The sequence below is a fragment of the Coloeus monedula genome, assembly GCF_965178545.1.
Source record: "Coloeus monedula genome assembly, chromosome: 2".
NCBI classification, from domain to species: Eukaryota; Metazoa; Chordata; class Aves; order Passeriformes; family Corvidae; genus Coloeus; species Coloeus monedula.
Window position 1 is genome coordinate 75,280,828 of NC_138782.1, and position 19,946 is coordinate 75,300,773.

At 39.4% G+C, this 19,946-nt stretch overlaps 1 protein-coding gene across 3 annotated transcripts in view; it reads left to right on the plus strand.

Annotated features, from left to right (window-relative positions):
• Nucleotides 1-8,533, plus strand: part of ATG5 (autophagy related 5) — a 73,911-nt gene extending 65,378 nt beyond the window's left edge. For all 3 annotated transcript variants that reach the window (XM_082277028.1, XM_082277030.1, XM_082277029.1), the window contains exon 8: nucleotides 4,458-8,533. In XM_082277028.1, the coding sequence (XP_082133154.1) occupies nucleotides 4,458-4,594 (137 nt within the window). In that variant the 3' untranslated portion in view covers nucleotides 4,595-8,533. The remainder of the gene's footprint in view (nucleotides 1-4,457) is intronic.
• The last annotated feature ends 11,413 nt before the right edge of the window (nucleotides 8,534-19,946 follow it).

The window sequence follows — 19,946 nt, forward strand, 5'->3', positions numbered from 1 at the left end:
AGATATAGTCTGGCTAGAGGAGCTGATCTTGTGTAGGTGAAAGGGAGTATGTCACTGCAGCGCTGGTGAGCATTGAGGTGTTAATCTGGGTAAAAACTGGCTGAAATAATTACCTGTGACAGAGGCAGTGCCTTCTCACTATTCTGCTCTCAGGCACTTGAATCTATCTCAAAACTAAGCCAATCTTTTCCCTTCATCTTCAATTCTTTCTTTTAAATAATAATGTAATTCAGTGGAAAAAATTTATTTAGATATATCAATGGTTTGTGCAACAATACGAATTGATGCCGAATAAACTAATTTTCCTAATACTGAGTAGTTTACTTTGCAAGCAACAATTTATATAGCTGGAGGAAATAGAAAAATTTACTGTGTGATACCATGACATTGCACATCTTGCCACGTTCTCTGAAGACTACAAATTTTCTTGTTTGTTTTTCCACTGTGTCTCGCTGATTCCTGGATATTGAGGGGTTTTAAAGGAAGCTGGGGATTAGCAGCAGAGAATATTGTAGTTAGGGCATTCCCCTTAAAGAACGGAGAGTGGACTGAAGCTGCCTCAGGTTGAGGAGGGCTTTGAGCCACTCTCAAGGACTCACTGAAGATGCAACAGGCCACTCTCTCTTGCTTCCTTCCAGCAGATGCCTACCTGCAAAAGAGAGTCCTTTGCCAGTACTTGCTTGTAGTGGTTTCCTCATCAGGAACACTGGGCCACCTTATAGGTGACAGTGAAGCAGATCTCTTCTTAAGCCCTTCACTTCAGAGGTTCTTGTTTCTCTCCATTTTCTGTACAGAGCTGGAAAACTCTTCTGACTTTGCATGGTGGCATGGTTTGAAGCTGGCTACTACACGTGGTATGATTAATTAGCCTGGGTCTGGTCAACACTTAGAAGTGTTGCAGCCTTGAGTTAGGGTCTAAGTTAAGTGAGCTGAATGTCTCAAAAATGTCTTAGTACATAACATGTAACCATAGTTATCTGCCTTCTGGGGATGGAATATTGTTAAGTTTTACCAAAAAGCTTTATCATCCATGCTTATAGCTTGCCTCTAGTAACTTTAGGGGGCTATAGTACCTTCTCTATTGATACAGCTCCACAAGAAAAGAAGAAAAAAAGTCTTTTAATCTTGGGGCAACCACTCTGATAGATGACTTAATTTGTTTTCAGCTTTTTTTTTCCTTTTTGCAAATGCCAAACAGTGTTTGTTACTTGTGCATCACTTCAGTACTATAAAAATACTCTGATTTTAAGTAACATAATGAAAACTTACAAAACATATATTGCTGTGCTTTTTTTTTTTTCTTGTATTTCCACTTCATCTTATTCCCAAGAGTAATTTGCAGCAAAGCAAAAAAAAAAAATCTTAGGTCATGTGATAAATAACATGTAACTCAGTTCTGACAGGATATTTAGAGGACAGAAAATGTTGATGAAGTTACTGGAAATTTTGAACTTAGTGGTTTTGAGGAAATCCTGGGGTTTTTTTCACTACATTGCTGAACATTGTAAAATGGGTATTGACAGTAATGGTATCATCAGGTCTGGACCCCATGTGCTGCAGATAAGCAGAGTTGTTTGCCCTAATTTTCACAGGCATGATCCAATGATATAGAGTGGCATTACCCTTTGTAATTAGGTCATTTAAATTTTATACCACTTAATTTAAATATATTTTGTGTTTGGCAACTTGTACACTTTGTAAATGCATTTTGCCAGTTTAAAAAGACTTCTTGTGATCATCGAGTATGAGGTGGGGAAGAAGAGGACAGCGGTTGGTGTGTCAAGATGAATCCAAAATCATGGAAAGAAAAAATATTTTGTAAATCTGTTAATCTATTATATCTCTAAAACAGGTGGATGAAGTTTTCATGATAGCTAGCAAATCATTCAGTACTCAGATCACAGTGGAAATGGGTAAGAATTAGCTGTTGAGAAAGCAAGAATACTCTTCAGTAATTTTTTTAGTGTATTTGCTGTTGACAATGTTTTGCTACAAAAAGTAGAGAAGATGTCTATATGAGAAGGACTCTGTGATTTAAAATCAGATGTGTGACTGAAAACATGAAAGTTGAGGAAAGTTTGGGTAAATGTGCCTTAAGTGAGAGTTTATGGTTCCTAGTAACAAAAGGAGGGAAGAATGTTGAAGTAAAAACAATGGATTTTGTGAAAGAAGGCTGCAGTAAATACAGAATTGGGAGATAAGATCTCTTCAGTCAAGCCTCAAGGGGAAAAGGAATTAAGGAGAAGTGATGCTTTGTCAGAGATAATACTAAAGCACAAACAATGCTAATGCAGAGATTTAGATTTTAATTAAACTGTAAATTCTTCATTGACCTCTGAGGCCTTCTCAATTTGCCAAGGAACAGAATAAAAGACTTGTATGAGAAAGGGACAAAGCTGGGTAAGGAACAAGGAACAGAGACACCGAGATTACTTGCATTTCATTTTTAAGCTAGAGTAGGCACATGCACACACATCCAAAAATACTATGTTGCACAGTAATGGAAGAGCCAAAGAAAATGTTTCTCATTTATAAGCTTTTCTTCCAATGGCAAGAAAATGATACTGTGGTTCTAAGGCTTTGAATCTATTTTTTGCAAGTTATGGCTATAAAGTCAGATGTGTGTAGGTTGCTATCACAGTGCTAATGCTGAAACAGCATTCTGTCATCTGTTTTTATGCAAATTAGTTGTTTCTGAAAATTAAATATTACTATGAAACATTAAAAAAAAAAGTCACTAACTCTCACTAATTTAAAGAATACCATAGGTAGATTTTCATTTTAAAGTGTTTATTACATATATTTGGAGGTTACTTAAAAATATTTAGATGTTCCCTCACTTCTAAGAATAAAGAGAACTGGTGTTGTAAATGAACACCACAACTGGGTTTCTGAGATCTTTTGGAGTTTATTCTCTTGACAATCTGACTGGTAGTGTTTCAGCCCAATAAATACCTGTTTTGGCTAGAAATAAGAAGTTTGTTTTTAAATGATGTGTTTTGTTCTTCAGACTTGTCCACAATAAAACCAGAAACCAGCAAGTGTTTATGCTTAATTTAGTGTGATAATGGGTGTATTATGCCATTTAGAGAATCAGGACTTTGTACAGAATATACCATATGTAGGTAACAAGTAACAAAAGCATAATGCTTCATTTTAGGCAAACAGAACTGTCTGCTCTTGCAGGAAGAATTATTACTGGCATAAAGTCAACTACATATTTAAAGATGATTTTTTTACCAGTGTAATTTAGCTGTGCTGGCATTGATAGCTGGTTATGGTACAAACGTTTTCAGGCAGCTGTCAAATCATTTTGGCTACCAAACAAATATGATTTTGTCTGTGTTATAAAATAGAAATTATGTTAGAACAGGGGTCACTGAATGAAAGAGCCAGTAATGGTACCTACACTTCTAGATTCTGCTCTCTGCCATGCCGCGCTTGACGAGGATGGTGGTTTGTTCTGTAATATAGACACTGGAGGGGAACATAAAATGCCAATTAGTAAATGCAGTGATACTTTTGAGTACTGAATGTGAATTTCACTGTGGTAGATCCATGTGAGAATGCCATAGTATAGTATAGTATAAAATGAGTGAAAGGTCACTGCTTGCTTTTTCCCCCTAACCATTATTTGAAGCATATTTCATATGCTCTTCTCATCCCATGGCTCTGAAATAAGTTTTCATTTTTTGTTGTTTTAGTTCATGTCACGACTGTTATGTCAGTTGCTTTAGCTGGTTCCCATCATTTGAATCAAAGGATCAAAGTACTTGCATCCTCCGGGACAAGTATAAATAAAAAGAATTGAAATATTCTTAGAAAATACTCTTGTTATACTGGGAATCATTTGCTAACTTAGCTTTTCCAAGAGATGAAACTAAGTGAGAAAAAACCGGTGCCAAGTCAGCCTTCGGAGTAATTCTGAAATATTGCTAGTGATTCTTGTAAATTATTCTTAGCAAAACAAAATTACTTCAGGAATAATACATGTATTATATGTGTGACATATTACACATAGTCCAGCTCTTTCAGGAGATCACAGTATTAAGAATACAACTTACCAGTATGTTTTAGGAAGCTCAACATTTTAAACATGATCTGTGTAAAATTCATATGCTTTACAGCTGGGCGAGATGGACATGCCTTAACTGAGCTGACAACAAGCTGTGATCACTGTAGAGTTAAAAAAAATCCCTTGCGACTAATAAAGAAGAGTGGCACTTCCACCGAGTTTCACTTAATTCTAGTTTTTTCTTGGAATTAATTTTAGCTCAAAGTTTCTATTTTAGATTATAGAAATCTCAGCTTTCTCCACACTGATATTTCCTACTTTTCATTCTGTTAAATGTTAAACTCTGTAACACCAATTAAAACTACCGTAAATTGAATAAATGTTGAATCGTTCTGTGAACTTTGAATGGTATACTAGTGGTTTCTCTTTTTCTTTGAATTAGATGGAGAGCAGAAGACTCAAGTGATGATTCATGGAATTGAGCCAATGCTGGAAACACCCATTCAGTGGCTAAGCGAACATATGAGCTATCCAGATAATTTTCTCCACATTAGTATCATTCCCCGACCCACTGATTGAAACTCAGCTGTATTCATATGAGGATCATTCTCAAGCTGGAATTCTAAGGGCATGTCAACTCCTTGCTTCTGTCAATCTTGACAGAAGCAGCCTGACCAGAAAAAAAGAAACCAACAAAAAGCCGAAACAAAACAAGAAGTCCTCACTGCTGTAAGCCAAACAGGAAGAGAGATCCTATCATCAGATAAGGGCAATTGGGCTGGTCTTATTTTGCATCACTGCTGCATTTGTTCACCGCTGTAATTAAATCAGTTGCAATATGAAAGAATTTACAGGACTTCTGCAAGTCTGCTGTTTTCTTGTAAAATATAATGAAGCTGAAACTGTCAGCTGAAGAGCAAATGGAAATATGCCACTTGATTGTATTTCTGATTAACAAATAAACAGGGCTGTTTCCTAAAGAGGTAGTGTTTCAGCTTTGAGGGTGGAAACATTGGTTTAATTTTCTAGAAAGTTAGACACTGAGAGATTTGGTTACCAATAGCTTTTTGTAAAAGATCAAATTACTGTAAATCCATCTTTCCTTAATGAGAAGTTCATGTTTACAGTATATGTATTGGTATGCAAATGATCTTTTAACTTTGATAACAAGCAGTGAGAGATTTTAAAGTAAGCCCGTGAGCATGTTTTGTCAGTTAAAAACATGCACAACTTAATAATTACAAATACTTTTGATTTGTATGCTGTCACTGAATACTCCAGTGTGTTTATTATTCAAACCAGTTTTCACAGACTAGCAATGATGTAGGATAATTTGTCTCAGGATTCGTCATGGCATTTTTTTGTGCTCATCTAATTTTTTTTTCTCTAAGAATATATTTTCTTAATTTACTTTTAAAAGGTTTTTGTTTTTTAAAGCTACATGGATGTTGCAAATAGGATTGTATCCTGCTGTTAATTCCCATAGACTAGGAAACAGTTAAATCATAGAATGATGGACAGATTGTTTTTTAATAATTTTGAATTTTGGAAAGCTGAGGCTTTTCCAAGCTAATACTTTCTTACATCTGTGGTCCCTGAGCAATCCGTCCAAAATTTGGAAGCTTCTAATCTCATTGCACAGATTTTTTTTCTTAGTACAGCAGATGTATTTTTAGGTTATTGGATCATCTTGGTTTCTAAATGTTGCCATTGCAGATGCTACTCAAACTCTACCAATTTTTTCTGTGTTACACTAAATTCATCAAACTCTGTGCTCTGTTGCTTTGTCTGCAGTTTGTGGCTGTTTGTGGCACAAAACTACGTTTTTGTAGACATATTATCCAATATGTCAAATATTATCCAGTATAAAGAAAGCATGACATTTTTCTTTCAAAAATAGAGGCTGTCAAAGCTCCTACTCACAGTCTTGGCTTGTAAATGTCCCAGTAACTCCCTGTGCTGTTCCCATTCGTTTCCATGCTCCTTTTATGGTAGAATACTTACCTGTGTCTGAAAAAGAAGAAAATGAAAATCAATCAAATGAACAAAAACCTCTTTCTGAAGCAAGAGGGGAAGGATCTCCATGAGTGAGGATAGGGTTGAGGCTAAGAAGAGCCCTGAGGGCAGAAAAAGTCAGTAGACAGATTAGATACTGTTTTAAATGTTAATGAGGAAATAGAATTAAGGAAATGGAAGGGTAAAGATACTAATGAAACAAACTTATGCTGTATTCTGCAGGACATGAAGAATTTTTAAAACAAAACAAACCGTGCTGGTCTGTGTTTATGCAGAATTGAAATATAATATTGTTATGGTGGGATGATTTGGTTGAGTTATTCTAATTTCCAGTTCTGTTTGGAATTTTTGTTGCAGTGTTGGATTGGCATTTATAAACTTTCTTAGGCACACATATCTAAATATTTTGGAGAATTTCAAAGTCCTGCCAATGGATAAAGCAAATATTTTGTAGAGTCTTCATATTAAAAAAAAAAAAACTTTTGTAGGGATAATTTTTCCATTAATCAGGATAAGAGGCAATACATTTCAAAAACTGTAGAGATTGTATTTCCTTTGTTTTAAGGTAATCTGGAGTGAGTCACTGGCTATTTTAATATATTCTACACCAGCACTTTAAGTATACAGCTCTTCTCATGGCCCATATTTGCCAGTAAATCCAACTTTAAGGCCTAGCATGGAACAAAGAAATAGCTTGGCTTTAAAACATACTCTTTACTCTTACTTTAACTATTTAAACTTTATTAAAAAATAAAACAAAGTTTGAGTCTGTCTTTATTTCCAGCTAAATAAGGATCTTTGTCATGGAATGACAAGAGTACTTAACTAATACTTAATAAGTAGGAACTTCTTAAAAGAGGTTGTAAGAATATCATCACATATAGAATGGGTTCTGAATTAAAGCAGCTAGGTATCTCTTCTATGTTCAAATACCTGGTTTTGAGATAGGCATGGTGACATTTCAAAATGTCACACTAAACCTGAGTAATATCTCTTGAGAGAGAGGTAAAAAGACATTCAGAAGTAGATTTCAGATTTCTGTACTTTCAAGTTACACTATCAAATTAGCCTGTTTGAAAATGAGTTTAAAATGAGAGAGATGTTTTCTTTCCTTCCCTTGCCTTTCATGTCTCTACAATTCAAGTAATTAAGTTCTTTTAACTGTGAAATGAAACACCAGTTTCCCTGAACAATAGATTGAAGGATACAAGAGAATACAAACCAGCTATGCAAACAGCTACATGAAGAATTTGGTGTATGTCAGGTTTTTATATGTATAAAATAACTAGCATTATATGGAGTTTAAAGGTGTGCTTTTAGTAGTATTTATATGTATAAAAAACACTTAGGGTAGAAAGAGAGGCAGTCAAACACCATGTTAGGGTTGGAGGATCTTGACTGCAATTGAAACTGCCAAAATGTGTCTAATTTTGAAATAGCACTTTCCTCTGAAGATGTTTAAAGCCTTAATCCTTGCATCATTTCACTAATCTACATCAACAGATGCAATAGAATGAATATGTTGTGGAAACAAATCTGTGATCAAGCTACTAATACTCGTTATACTCTCAGATCTCACCATAACTGTGAGTGTAACATGGTGGAAAGGGTAAAGCCAATATGCAATGTAGTTTGGTTTCATCTGTGGGAATTCGGAGGATTGCTTGCTAAACTTCTGACAAGTGTGTTTTGCAAGTTCACAAGCACTCATTAGATTAGAAACCTCTAGAAGCTTGGTTCTTCTTCAGAGAAAATCGGGCTGTAGTGGGAGAAAAAAGAATCAATAGTGCTGTTCACTAAACCGGTCCCTTCAGTGGCTGCCTTACAGTGAAAGACATGTGGAGAGCTGGCAATGTCTTATTTTGTACAGATATGTATATAATTTCTCCTTGTGTGTGTTGCTACTTAGAGTCCCAGCTGACATAAAAAACTAGACAACTTGTTATTCTTTCAGCTAGACAGAGGCACTCAAGTATTTTTATTACTACAAAATTAAAGATCAGAATGGAAACTATCTGGCTGAAACTTGCACCTTACATACTTTTCTGACTATAATTAAAATAATCTGCACTTCAGAGGTTTGATTTCCATCAGTCATATGTACACACACCCTCACTGGATTTTTTCCACAGCTCAAAATTAGCAAAATAGGCTAGTTTTCCTTAATTTTAAAGTTTATCTGAGTCTGAACAAGGCAAACAGGAGGAGGAGATCAGGCCATGGGGGTGAGCCTAAAGCCTTGAAATCCTGGCATGACACAGGAAGTCATACGGTTTCTTCACCATTTCCACAGCGGCCATTTTATCATATAAATCCTTGCAGATTCTTCTTTAATTTGCAGCTTCTCTTTATTTAGCTGATCCTTGACCTCAGCTGAGTAGTGATGAGGCTGTGCCTGCCCCTGGCTCTGCAGCTCCTGTCTCTCCCTTGTGGGATTGCCATTGGTGCCCTGCATGTGACTAAAACCTCCATCTCTGGAGCCCTCCCTGGCACTTCTCGCACAGCTCCTCCTTCACCAGCAGAGGATGAGTTCATTTCTGCTGGCTCTTACCACAAACTGGGTGGCCCTGTAGGAAAGTAGTGAGAGAAGGGTGCAGAGGAGGAGAGAGGGTAACGAGAGGAATTAAAAAACAGTGAAGGTGGGGCTTGAGAGAAAATACTTTGTGGGGAGTGAAATGACAGAGCCAGATTCTTGATCTCACCCAGGTTTCTCATTCACTCATCACCTTACAGCTCCTACCACGTGCTTTCCTTTCCATCTGTTCCATGAATACTGTGCAATGGCTTTCACCTGTGGGCAGTGTCTGGTACCTCTGGTGTTGCCTGGAGTGAGCAGTGCACTGAGTGTGTATTTAACTTTGATGGTTTAGCACATTGCTGAAGGAGCCCTTTATTTACAAGAATTGTTTCAGAGCTTCCTCCTCTGCAGCAGATCCTCGGCCTGGGCTTCCTTCATGTGAGGACTCAGAATGGGGAGGTCCTGCTGCACAAGCATCCTGCTCAGGCACCACGGGTCACTCACTGTTCCAATACACTGTATCCTGGAATACTGACTCATGGGCATGGCTTTTTTATTCAATGGATGGATGGATGGATGGAGTCACTCAAGGACCTTTTTTTCATGAAAATTAGTGTTTCGTGGCTCTGAAGTTTTACTTTATGCTGTTCTGAATGTTGCATACAGAACAGCAGAATACATTTTCAATGTGGGTAATAAATACCAAACCCAGTTTTGGTCACAAGCCTTTTGTTTCATTTTCCAGACAGAATAAAATTCCATTATATGGGGTTTAGTTGTAGAACAAGATGTCAGTATTTGTAATGAGTCTGTACAGGCAGTAGAAAGAGGATGTGTCCTTTTTAATCATCAGCATTTCTTCACTGTACGTCTCAACACCTTTCAATATGAAGATACATGAGAACTTCTGCTGAGGCATGCTTTTGCTGAACCACCCAGGCAGTTTCTCTGCCAATTTGGGAGGTCTGCTCCCCTATGGAAACTCTCCAGTTTTGGTTTATTATATATAAATTTATACTTGATGGCTGTTGAGAAAATGACTGGAAGAACAGCCATAATGGCAATGGAAAAAAAAAAAAACAAACCAGAACAACCAAATGACAAAAGAAGGAAAGCTTAATTTATTGCTCGAATGGAATGTCCTTCAGTAAGAAATCTTAATGTCTGTTTTCAGTGAAATTAGTGATGTCCTGCTTCTGATTGTCCATTCAGTTATTTCAGTGGTAAGAGGGAACAATCCTAATGGGTCAGCCTACAATTGCCTTGAAATTTTTATAGTGTGTTTTTAATTAATATGCCAATAACAAGAACTACTTGGTTTTTATTCTTTCTCTTAGCGAAACTTGAATGCATTCAAGGGTTCTGCTGCAATTGGCTTCCTCAGGGAGGTGCAGCAGGAATTGTGTCCCTTCAGGCCTCCACAGATCACACTGGGATCAGTGTCTTTTGGGGTATAGGGGAAAATAGTTCTCTGCAACCTAGCTACTGGTACTCTTCCCTCCCTCCTTCCACAAACGAGATGCCACAATTTTCCATCGTGCAACCCTTCTCTTTTTTTTTGTTGTTGTTGTTGTTGTTGTTGTTGTTGCATGCTTTGGACAGCAAACCAGGTGAACTATAGCTACTGAGCATAATGATTAATTCTTCAGCTGTCATTTTGGGGGTCTCTGAAATTTAGATCTTTCAAGTTTCTGAGCCACACCTCTAACAGAGACTTGTTCTGGGGTAGCCACGCAAGCTCCCAACAAGATAACACAAGGTATAAATTAAATTATCTTTTAAAATTGGCACTCATGTAGATGGAAGTATCCCCAGCCTTCATTCCGGCTGTTTTTGCTGTTTCTGTGTAATCAGCTTTCTGGATACTTTCAAAAAGCAAACGTCACCGACATCGTGTGGAGGGAATGGACGATGCCTGTTGCACAACTCCCTTGCCCACGCCCAGCTCAGCCCTTGCTTGTGTCAGTGCAGGCAATTAACAGTGCTCAAAACCACAGCAGCTTCTATTCTAAAATGCCATTTGATGGTATCAGGACACTTGAGCATTCAGGAAAAAAAACTGTTTATATTTTAAAGGGAGTTTATTCTTCAGCATTAGAAAATGCTGAAGTAATAAAAGGCATCGAGTGTGTAGCATCAACAAGAAGATCTTTGCTGCAAGTTATGATCTGGATGGGATAAAAATCCTTCTTTACTATAATACTTGCTTGAAATGAACTGTAATATATTTATGTGTTCTGCTTTGATCCTAATGCGTTGTGGGGCGCTATGCTGAAATGAACGTGGATACCATCAATAAAGGTGAAGATCCTTAACACCTTAATGTATGGGCATGTGCCGCAGTTGCCACATCATAAACAAGGGTGTAAGCTTTTCAGAGCTGCCCCAAGATGGGGAACTTTTACCTTCCCTTGTCCCGGGGTAAACAGGTTGCTAGTGTCTCTGAGAGCAGTGGAGTGCTTTCTCTGGCACTGGCCAGGGAGAGATGAATGATTACTGTGGATTTGCCAGACGTGCTGTAGGCACACGGGTGCATCTTGACCCAATAGGAATGAAACTGAGTGTTCATCTTTACCTGCAGGATTTCTTCTGAATGATTTTGTTATTTACATCAAAGAGGGTCTCAGGGATTTGAAGTAACCTTCGGCCTGGGATAATTTTGTAGACTAGCCTTGGTGCTAATTATTTGAAGCAAATCAGTCACTAAAATTTTTATGAAGTTTCATTGTGGAGTGAGATAAGATTAAGTGTAAATGGTGTGGCTGGAAACTTCTTGAGAAATATTTATTTTGTAGTGTCACATAGGATCACAGGAAAAAGAATGCTCCTGCCTGTACTGTCTCTGCTGAGTGTTTTGGAGGGTCACTGTTTGCCTGGAGTGGTGAATTATCACTCTGCCGTTCAGATCACATAGTAAGGGTGTTATTCTGGTGGAAAAATCTCCTTGCCCAAGATAAGGGCTGACCTAAACCTGAGTCTGGTTCTTCTGAGTTCTGACAATAATAATCTCACTGAGCACAAGCCACATTGTTGCTGCTCAGCAAGTCGGTAGGTTTTTTTCTGGATTTATTGCCTTGCAGAGATAAAGCCTGCTCTTTATTCTGAAAAATTCCTACCTTAACAACTGAAGAACACCTTAAAAGTTTTTCAAACTAGAGGGAGAAGCTAGAACTAGGAGGAGCTAGCAGCAACCTCCCATGATGTACCAGAAAGAGAGAAAACTCAAATCCTGCACTTTTCATCACTTCACAAGCTTCTTGATGCAGCATAAGAGAAACGTTTCCCAATAACTTGTCTGGGGTTCACGTAGGGAAGAGAACTGGGGGTCTTACTGCTGCTTATGTAGATGTCAGTACCTTCAACTTTGCAAGCAGAGCTTATCAGCTTCTGCCATTAATCTGCTGTCCTTCCTCTGCATGCATGTGGAAATTCTGCTTCCAGGAGAACTGCCATTTCAGTTTTACTGGGGGAATGAATTGGTAGAAGCTTAGGAATAAAAGATGATGTCTAGAAGGTTACTTATGGCAGAGGATCCTTCTCAGAGCCATGTTTAATCCTGCTGTGGATCAGGTGCTGGTCAGAACTGGGTTTGTGTTGAACCATCCTCTGATCTGTCAAACAAGTCTGTCAGCAATACCTGTGTGATGGCTTCGGCCTCAGAAGGGACAGATCATGCTTTGCAGTGCAAACTTTGAAGAGTCTGTGATACTGAATTTGCAAGATGGCAGGGTTTGGTAAGTGATGCACAGCCTGTATGTATTTGTTATGGAACGACTCTTTAAAGGCATGGTACACCATTAACATGAGGAGCATTGTTTTATTTATCTCCACTGATGTTCCTCTGAAACTGCTTGGTGGGTAATTCTAATGGATGAGTGTCACGGTTTAGGAATGGTATTCCACAATTTAGTGTTCCCAGTGAAGCCACTCCAAACCATGCTCTGCTTGATCACTTCCCCCTCCCCCTGCCATGGGATGGAGAGGGGAATGGAAGGCACAAAAGGTAAAGATCACGGGTTGAGGTGAGAACAGTTTACTGGAAACAGCAATGAGATGAGAAAACAAACAGTAAGAGCAGCAACATTAATGGCAGAGGGTACAAGAAAGAGGCGAATGATCCCCACACAGAAACCCCCCCGACAACACCTGGCTGCTCCCTCCACCACGCTACGCTGATCCAGTAGGGAGTCCTTCCCCTGTCCCCGGATAATGCCATGTGGGGGTACAGAATAGCCTCCAGGTCCTGGCCATGCATCCTCCTGTCTACAGCAAAAAAAATTAACCCTGTCCTGGCCAGAGCCAGGCCTATGTGGAATGGAAATCACTGCACTGGCAGGTACAATAGCTGCTCACCTTATTTGCTTACAAATGCCCCAAGCAATCACGCGTGACACCTTCCTGCAAATGAGGCAAATCCCACTTGGCACTCAAGCTGCTGAGGAAGAAAACTTTTATATTGTAACATTAAAGGCAGACACTTTGTTTTAATCACTTGCCAAAACAGCTGAAAACAATTATTAATTAATAGGAAACATTAACTTTTAGCTTTGCAAGCTCTCCAAAGAAGTGTCTGTGACAACTTGCATCTGGATTTATGGATAATTTGGATACAGTGAAAATGGGCATCGTACTGCAAAGGTCGACTGCTTTAAATTCATTTTAAGTGTACACATAGTGCTCTTAAAATTAATATGTTTATAAACCTAAATTGGTTCAGTTGGATGCCTTTTGTTCTCTTTGTGGCTTCATTTGAAGCAACAACAAAAAGCTGTGCTTGTTTGTGTGTTTAACCAAAATGTTAAATGCAATTAATCCACCAAAAGCATACAAATATTTTTTGAATAATAGAGGCACCCCTTTCACAGTGTCTTCGGTATTTAGCACTATGGTTTGGCGAGTAGAAGGCAACTTTTTCACATCTCATAAATAAAATTTAAAAAATCTTTTGCTTGGCTTGTTTAATTTGAACGAACGCAGTGCAGCACCCTCAGTTTTTCTTGTCTGCTTTGATAAGGCTGGGGTTAGTATGTATGGTTAGGGCGAGGTGGCATTCCTAGTATTTTAGATTCTGGATCCTACTTTCCCTTCTGAAAAATACTGTGTCTGACAAATACAGCTCCCAGGAAATAAGAAAGGAGATGGATGAATATTGCAGTCTGAGACAGAGGTCCTGTTCAATCTGACTATTTGGGGATTCATCATGCAAATCTATTGCTTTTGCTTGTTTTGTCCAAAAAAAGAAAAAATTCCTTGGACTGTCAGAAGCAGAATATCCAAAATATTTCAACAAGATCAAACCACAAGAGTTCATTTGTTATCTTAACTGAGGATCTTGAGACATCCCAATTATTATGACAATAGGAGAGTGGCTCCTTAGCTTGTCTGCTTCTAGCCAGTCCACTTCCCAGTTTTTGAGCAATTCATGGGAGCAGATTCTTCATCAGTTAAAATATCATCTCTAGCAAATGTGAGAACTTTGCTTTATACATGTGCTGCTAAGACTCTTCTCTTAAAAAAGGTGTGTTTTCATCTTTTATTTAAAATTCTGCCAGTCCTGCTAAACCAGCCACTTGCTCTTTGCCAGCTAACTCGATCTGAGCTCATCTTCTGTGCATGGGACTGAGTCTTAATGCCGAGGGTTGTCTGGTCACACCGTGTAGCTTGGGTGACTGACAATTTGGGTAAATCCAGAGTCTACATCTGGATATAGAGAGCCAGGTACCAGACTTTGCCTGTGTCATTTGAAGAAGGCCATCTGTTCCCCTCTTTAGCGTGTTTACTTCTCAGTAGTGTATAATGACCGGGAATCATCTTTGTTATCTTTGTTTTGATCAAGGCACAAAGCACCTAGCCACTCACTGACTGTGGAAGGCAGATAGGCCTGTGTAGTCCTGTATTTATGGTGGAGATGAAAATTGTTACGCAGTTCAAAGGTTAAGTTGTGCCTTCAGATAATAATGCTTTGCTTTTCCTGGAATGTTTTGCACAAGTCTCATAAAGAAATAGCACTGGTCCTCGTTTTATCAAATAGTTCAGACTTAAGGGGCTACTGAAATGATGCCTACAGCTCATTTCCCTTTCCCTTCTCCTCCCCACCCAGCACAGTGCTGCTGTTAGAAAGGGGGGGTTGCAATGGTGCACACACATGGATGCAGCAGCTTGAGTCAGATGTACAGGAATGAAGGGCAGTGCTGCTGCATCGACAGAATGACATCTCTGCTCTGGTTGATAGTGGTCAATAATCTCAATAATAGTGATCATATAAATACCTGAGGATTTTATGGGCTGAACTATGGCAACTGCTCTGCTTCAATTTATGTTTGTCCCTGCTGAAGTCTTACACGTGTATCCTGAAATTACTTTTTATTACAAACACTGGCTGTTTGCACAAAGAACTTCATAATCTCAAAGCAGTTATCTTTCTGCAAATAGATAATTGGGTTATTAGCAGCTTTTTCTCAAAAGAAGAGGAAAAATTGACTAGTCCGATACTTCTCAAAGGCAGACTGAAAGGAAAAAAAGTGATTTCTGCAGTGGGTTGGGCATTTTCTGTATTTCTGTTCTCTACCAGCTGTTGCCTGATACACTGCTCTGAGACTTGTACTAAACATTCACCCTACCAAGCATAGCCTAAATGAACTGCACTTGTGGCATCTCCACAGCATTGTGACCAATCACCAATGAAAGCAGTAGGTCGCTTCTGGTTACTCACTGGTGTGTTAGATTCCTAGCAGCAGTACCATTTTCAGGTTTGTAGGTTGTGTGTGGCAGATGGAAATAATTACTCTCAGTGTGCTCTGGGGTACTGCTAACTGAGCAAGAAAGACAGTGTGGCTTCCCTCTCCCACCACCCATGGTTTAGGATATGCCTCGTTGGAGTGCTACAAAAATCTGGATAGATTCCTGAGTTTCATTTTGGTGTTTTTCATTATTTCCACAGAAGCAGTTGAGGGATAAATGTAAATTCCAAGTGTCAGCTTCCAAGGAAGGTGTGAATTTGATCTGTGACGGCCTTTATTGAGAATGAATTCAGAGTAGTACTCCTTTTAATGCTTTATTTTTGCCTGGGCTGTGGTGATTTGGGGTTTGTTGAGACCTGTGAGGTTCCTTTCTGCCAGTATTGGTTTGTGCCTTTTAAGCAACACCCTTTCCAAAGCCCTCACTGCCGAATCTTGGGCACAACTCCCATGTAGCAGAAACTTCTCCCAGCTCTTGAGTTTCCTAAACACAGTCTGAGATTGCAGCATCCTCTGATGCTTCTGCACGTAAGAAGATGTTTGGATTTGGTCTGTTCCTCTCCAGCTTTTTGAATCTGCCAGCTCTGTGAAAAAAACGGGATGCCAATATTTTAAAATTAAAAAATAAAACATGATTTGATATGTCTGCTTCAGAGGACAGCTGCTGATTACAGTACACCTCTCTGTGCTGTCCTGGTTTTGACTGTTTCTTGTTACAGTGGTACAATGAAATTTGTGTTATCCTGTGTTATCTTATGCTTACAGGACATGGGAATCAGCAGGTTTCCATGTGGAGAAATCCAGCATTAAACAAGCAATTTCGTAATCCTCTGCAGTTGTCCAGAGTGTAAAATGCATTATGCTGCCACAGAGCAGTCCTCAGAGCACTCTTTAAGTCGACAAGCTGTTTCTTTTCACTTGGCTGTCTTGCTTAGGATACAAAAGTACCCCCCAAGCCTCTTTCATGGCTTTCATCTGTATCTGTGGAGCATTTTGCAAATGAAAGTTGGAAGGTTTGTCATCCTTGTAAAAAATACTGCAAACCCCAATTCCAGAACAGGGAGCTGTCTCCCTGTCCACACAGACAAAATTCAACAGATGCTGAATTTTGCAGTTTTTTGATATCCCACAGCATAAAAGCCATAGTGTGAACACTGAGGAAAGGCCTTCTCCCCACCAAAACTCTCAAGCAATCTTACAAGTGAAGCAAAGCTGCTTCCGCTGTCCTGAAGAGAACACCAGGGAAAGGCAGGGACATGTGACAATGAATGAGAAAGTTTGGTCTAACTGGTCTTTTTTTTCATAGAAGATCACCAGAATGCTATTTGTTGTGGTCTGTTGTTGAAGTACCAATATTTGTTCTATTTTTAAAACAAAGAAATGTTGCTTTCGTGAAAATCAACAGAGGAGAGTGCGGGAAGCTGCTGATGTTAAAAATCCTCACATCATGCCAAGAGAACATTTTTTATCAAGTTTTTGCAAGGTTACATGCTGATGATAATGTTTTGTTGCTACAGCTGGAGAAGATTAGACTGATGATAATTTTCTGTGTGAAAACCTGTAGAAGCTGACTTCAAAGAGAGAAATGTCCATGAATGCATCAGAGATGTTCTGCAGGGATGTTTCAGCTACCAGGAATATGAACTGTTGTGAGCATCTCCCCTCTCATATTTGCATTGATGGAGATGCATTGATTCAAACCAGAAGGATTTTGATAAGCAGATATTAGCTTCACTCAGAGCTGAATAAAGAGGAAAAAAAAGGTAGGTCATAATCAAAACAATGGAAACTCACCAGCTCAGTTATACACTATGAATGCTCCTACTCTTCAGCCAGTGAAGATGGAAAAGTCCTTTGTTAAATGTTATTGGTGCACATGAAACTGCAGTCTTCAAGCCTGTGCCAGCTGCTTCTGAAATCACAACAGTGGATACTGCAAGCTGCATGGCAATGTCTTTTCCTGAAATTGTGTGGTTTCGCCTACAAGTGAAACTTAATTGGGTCAAATGAAAAGGTTTGGATTTGATCAGTGAGTTGGTATGTCAGCTTCTGTTGCTGTTCTACCTTGTCAGTTGAGAAATACTAAAAACTTTGGGCAAGATGAGTTAGTGAAAGTAATGCAACAGTTTTGATAATGTAACTTTCATGCTGGCTAAAGGATGGCTCAACACCAATTACACATGATAATTAATAGGAGTAAGCTAAAATTATAGCCTGACAGTGCTTAGCAGTGCTTAGGAGGGGACTTGGAAGATGTGTGTAATACATTTGCTTCCTTCCAAAACTTGTTGGACTAGCAGCCTGACTACAGGAAAATCACTGTAATTTAGCTTTTGCTGGCAGTATCAGCAGTGGAATCTAGGGCATAAATACATTGCTTTGTGTATATCTTAGCCCAGATCTAACATGGGAGCAAGTGAATATGGGAAAGCTTGCACTGTTGTTGCTTCTCTTTTTTTTTTTTCAAACAGGAACAGGGACAGCTCAGGCTTGGTTATGCTGCAAAATAGACATGCACTTAAAACCATTACCTTTATTTCATCCCAAATATCTTATTGAAGGGAGATATGAGCCCAGATTTTACCCAGTCCAAAACAGAGATCCTCAGGCAGACAGCAGGGCTGCTCTCAAGCAGCCACGGAGGAGGCAGATGGGGAAACTCACAGTTCAGGTCTTCAGGCTTGGCAGAAGAAGGCAGTTCCCATTGCACCCAGACCCTGTCTGGGATGAAAGCAGGGATCACTGCAAACCTGGACTGTCCACATGTCTCACATGTGACAGAAACATTTGTATTTTCTTCAGCCCGGTCCCTGGGAAGCATCTGACACAACTCACAAACTTTGATTTGTGTGTCTGGGGCACAATTTGTTTCTTACGGTAGTCAGAGACTACAGACAAGAAGAACTGTGGGTCTTGGTTTTAAATTTTGGAATAGTAGGGTAGCCAAGCTTTATACTTGCATTGGATGCAATCAGTTCCAGCTCCTGTGAGCTAAGGAAGCACTTGTGGTGACATGTTTTGCCAAATGAATTAGCAGAAGCAGACTCAGCCAGCCCTGAGTGTGTCACGGGTCACTTTGGTGGCCCTTTTTGTAAGAAACCTGGGAACTGCTGCAATCTGGAGAGATAAACTTTTGAGCTCGTGCCAGCATGCACCTGTTAACAGGGCTTTGTTGAGGTCTCTGACCTCCAAACACAGATAAGCTGCTCCTGCGGGTTAGGAGATTTGAAGCTGCTGGGCTGAAATCCAGCACGTTACAACCCAAGCTCTTTACCTTTTCATTGGTTAAGAGGTGCTTGAACTATTTGGCAGGGAGCCAATGAGGTCTGCCGGGTCTGCCATGGGGCAAGGAGTTAAGTTAAAGGACCCAGTTTCTAATTAATCCAGGCCTTTGTAACTCTCTAAGTAGCTTGCCCAAGCTTGCACGTCGGTGCAGGGTCACCCTTGTCGTCCGAGTGTGAGATGGGGCAGATGAGGCCTCCAGTTCTGCTGAACGCTGAACTTCAGTAGAGATCATCAACATTTTGAAATTACTGGGAGAAAAGTTCTAGAAAATCATCTGTGTGATTATACCTTGAAGGGCAGAAGGCAGAGCAGAGCTAACTGACTGATATTTCTCTCTTGGGTGGGAGTTCAGCATTGCCCCATGCTCTCTGCTGAGGCTGCTTTTTGAATAAAATAGAACTTTGCATGGGGCTGTTCCTGGTGTGGCTTCTGTTTAGAGGAGACGAGAATGAGGGAGAATCCATAACCAAAAATTAGCCTCATTTTTTTCTTCTTTCTGCATTTCTGATGGTACATATTGGATGTGGGGAAATTGCTTTGCTGCACCAATCTGGAAGTGTTACTGTAGCTTTGATCGAGGTTGCAGGAGATGGTCCTTGCTGCCAGATGTGCCTTGGCTTTACTAACCCATGTGATTATTTTTGATATGCTCTTGGTTCATGGCAAGTATCCCCCAGAGGTAACTGGCACTGAAGTACATTATGTGTGAAAATGTGATGATGTGGTAGCTCCATGACAGAGTTTTTGGTGTACCAGGGTCATGGTGAACACCCCTTTTCAGTAACTGGGGTGGGGTTTGCTAGCAAAAGGCCTGATTGACACGATACTTCTATGGACAATTGATCAAAGCTGTGAGGAGCAGCACAGTGCTGGCAGTGCCAACTCCTCTGCTGCCGGTTGTGACTGAAATGGTGATTATGTGCAGTAAATGGTGAATCAGTGCAAACCCTGGATATGCCTGCCTGGTACTCTAACAATTCAGCCTCACAGGGGAATTCAGATGCCTCAAATTTAAAAAACCAGGCTGATAACAAGGGTCAAGCAGGAAGTTTATTCTTTTCATTATACAGTCTCTGTAAATAGAGTGTGTTTGTTAATATGGTATAAATTGAGCTGAGATAAAAGATCTAAGAAATGGAACTCCTGCCTGAGTCCTGTGTGGTGTATATTTAATGAATTTTCACTTAATTATCCATTAATATGTATTAATAAAATAAACATGGCAATTGAACAGCACAGTACTAACATACTGTTCTGAAAGAAAACCACACTGAGTAAACTAAAACAACTGCATTTCTTACTAATCTACACAATGCATTTCATTTAAAAGGAGAATTTATAGTATTTGAAATATCCTACCACATACTGAAACTTT